The sequence below is a fragment of the Pyrus communis genome, chromosome 15, assembly GCF_963583255.1.
Source record: "Pyrus communis chromosome 15, drPyrComm1.1, whole genome shotgun sequence".
Classification (NCBI taxonomy): Eukaryota; Viridiplantae; Streptophyta; class Magnoliopsida; order Rosales; family Rosaceae; genus Pyrus; species Pyrus communis.
The window spans coordinates 3443875-3447008 of record NC_084817.1 but is presented as its reverse complement, the minus strand read 5'-3'; the positions used below and the strand labels follow the sequence as shown (position 1 = coordinate 3447008).

At 39.5% G+C, this 3134-nt stretch overlaps 1 protein-coding gene across 1 annotated transcript; it reads right to left on the bottom strand.

The window, feature by feature from the left end:
• Positions 1 to 457: 457 nt before the first annotated feature.
• Positions 458 to 2818, bottom strand: LOC137718237 (deSI-like protein At4g17486). The gene is made up of 3 exons (XM_068457751.1): positions 2118 to 2818; positions 1361 to 1648; positions 458 to 939 (listed from the first exon to the last, which is right to left on the bottom strand). Exons 1-3 carry the CDS (start codon positions 2254 to 2256, stop codon positions 677 to 679), a joined length of 690 nt encoding a protein of 229 aa, XP_068313852.1. The 5' UTR covers positions 2257 to 2818; the 3' UTR covers positions 458 to 676.
• Positions 2819 to 3134: the final 316 nt, after the last annotated feature.

Here is a 3134-nt window from a genome sequence, read left to right as displayed (position 1 = left end):
CCAACTTTCGAATCAATACATCTCAAAAACCAGCTCCAACAAGCTGTCTTTTACCTAATCCATAATGAGAAAACCCACTAGGGTCTCCCACCCACCTACCCTCTACAATCCACGCTTACATTCACAGACAAACTTTCGTAGGACTACCTGTCTATGATGGATTTTGCACTAGGCGGGACCAGCGTAAGATCGAATGAAATAATACAATTAAAATTGTGCTTGTTTGAGAGGCATCATCCGGCTAAATCCTAACATTCGTAGGTTTGCACATGTGACTGAATTCTCATTTTGTATTCTCTTGAAGATAAGAAGAGGGTGGTGCTATCCACACACATTTTTACTTCGCACACACCTCTTGTTAATTTCTGTCTTTTGACATTCTTCGATTCATTCAATCCGAGGGTCGGAAATTGAGATGGTGTATGGATAGCATCAGCCGAAGAAGAAACCAATTTGAAAACCATCAACCTTAGTTCTCACTTCTCACCAGTATGTCAAAATATGAAACATTCTTTTTACAGAAAACAGAAGCACTTCAACAAATTTCAAGCAGCTGTTTACATAGCAGTTGGAACAGATTACATGATGGGAAAGAAATAGAATTTGCAATTCCTCCATTCTTTTGTGCAAATGAAATTCTAAAACCCTATAAAGTCTTTAAAACTAAAAAACGGTGTCAAAGCTTTAGAGTCAATGCCGAGGTTGAGGAAGAATGGATCAAAGATTGAGACGGAGGAACGCAGTGTCTTTGTCTACTACTTCTGCCTGTAGACGCTGCAGTGGAAGATTTTAATGAAGAGGGCCGAGGATTTGAGGATGCATTATTAGTCGAATGGCTTCTCAGTTTCTTCTTGTCTCCATTATAAACCCCGTCTGATCTTACTTGCCGAACCTTTGTTTCGTTCAGACCAGCCGGAAGAACACAATTGCAAAAGAAACCTAAAGTTCACCAAAATGATGCAAATAAATTACTAGGGAACAAGAACAATCTCTGAGTATGAGTATGAATACTTTTCTAGTTAACATGTTCTCTAAATTCAGCATTCCGATAGAAATAAGTTGTCAAGTTTGCCTTCTAACATCGAAGACATCCCGAAAAGATTATACAATGGACAGATAATTAACAATATAGAATCATTTGTATCCAAATTGTTATTTTTCAATGAATTTTGAATCCTATGTGCAGTGAACTGAATCTAAAGATGCAAATTTATGATGATAGGGTAACAATTTAAGTTTCGGTTATCCTGTGGCATTGGCATTGATGGTATGCTACTAATAGTGGTTTTGTTTCGCAGTGGTGCTATACTAATAATGGCTGGACAAAGAAAAACCTGATAAGAGATGTTTGATTTCTTACCAAGTCGAGCAAGGCGGTTGACCCAGCGAGGAATAGGCTTCCCCGTCAATCTGGTGCAAACATCATTGCAGAAGTGGTTGCAGTTCTTGGTGATAAGATGGTATGTGTTTCCGGAGTACTCCTCTGCTCGTTTCTCCATAAAGGCACGGACGTCCTTCGGACCTAAATCCGTTCTTCCGATCAAAATCGATTTTCTAAACACAAAGCCGGGACACTGCTTCGGTTCCACTTCGAAAATCCCAGTCGTTGCATGGTCATGAGCTCCAAAAGCATATTCAACGCCATGTACTACATCACATTACAATAAAGCATTTCATGCCAATTAACAAATACAAACATCTAATTACAAGTCTAACATAAAAATCTCAATCAATGGATTACATCATATCTGCGTGCTTCTACTACCCACAGTAACAAAAATCAATTCAAAAATTGGGAAAATTGCTTGCAATTGAGTTCAATGGAGAGTGAAGGTTCTGAATTTATCACACCCCAAAACATGAAAACTGAATTCTAATTACCCAAATTGCAAAATTAATCAAATCACTCAGGAACTCTTTGATTCTTCCTAAAACATAAAACCCAAGTTCAACTGAATCGAAATTCCACAACCCACATCCAAAAATTTAGACTTTCATATCAATTTCTTCAGTATTCATTCAACCAAAACACGCAGCCAGATCTAAACTTTCTGGACAACCAAACAGAAGATAACCCTAACACAAATAAAAAACAAAAACCCAATAAAATCTATTACCTTGGACGCCGGAATGGTAGACTCCGAGACCAAGCCAATACGCGTACCCATTGATCGGCGTAAGATCGTACACGTTCAGATACACCGGCACCTTCCCAATCTTCTTCTTTCTCGGCACCAATATCATATTACACAACATTTTCTCTCTCTCTCTCTCTCTCCAGAAAAAACCAGAACCCAAATACTCCCGAACAAAAATTGAATTCGAATACAGAAAGCTCCAGCTGCCCCAAAAGCCAGCGAGAAGTGCCGAAGCCGAGGGCGCCTCGGAAATTCTGGAGGCTTCGGGAGGGCGAAACGGGAAGAGAAGATTCGGAGAATTTTGTTTTCCAGATATTTTGTTAATTTAATTTAATCCTTTTTCTTGGAGGACGAATCTTAGGCAGCTCCGGCGGCCGAGAGTGTCTACGTCGTCAGCTCGGTTTTATAGTAAAAAGCGGAAGCTTTTTGTATAGGCGGTAAACTTGCTCGTCACAAAAAACAGCCCTACAAGTCGAGTTATTTACGGAAAACTGCCAATCAAAAACCGAAACGTACCAAAAAGTAGCCGCCACGAAGACACCGCCAAGGAAGAGGAGAAAAGGAAACTTCTGTTAAAAAATGGGATTAGGCTTCTAGTGCTTTTTTTGCGACGGAAATCTCCAGCCGCTTGCAAAATCCTGTCATGTTTTTTTGGATTTTTTAAGGGAGAAAATGGTGGAGTTGGGTTAAGGGAGAAAATGGTGGAGTTGGGAAAGGGAAAGGGAAAGGGAAAGGGGAAGGGGGAAAGGGAAAGGTGGTGCCTTTAACTTTCTTCCAGCCGAACGTATAAGTTAAGTCTTGGTTTGCCTTGGTGGGTGTGCTTTATGCAATATTCTTTGGGTTAATTTGTTGGGAATGGGATTAGGGGATTAAATATTGGGAGTATTTTTACTCATCATCATTTTAGTATAGTGTATGCTCATCATTTTATTTATCATTGTTAGATGAGTTTGAATTTTGAGATTCGTGTAGTGGATCAGGACAAATCTCAAAATT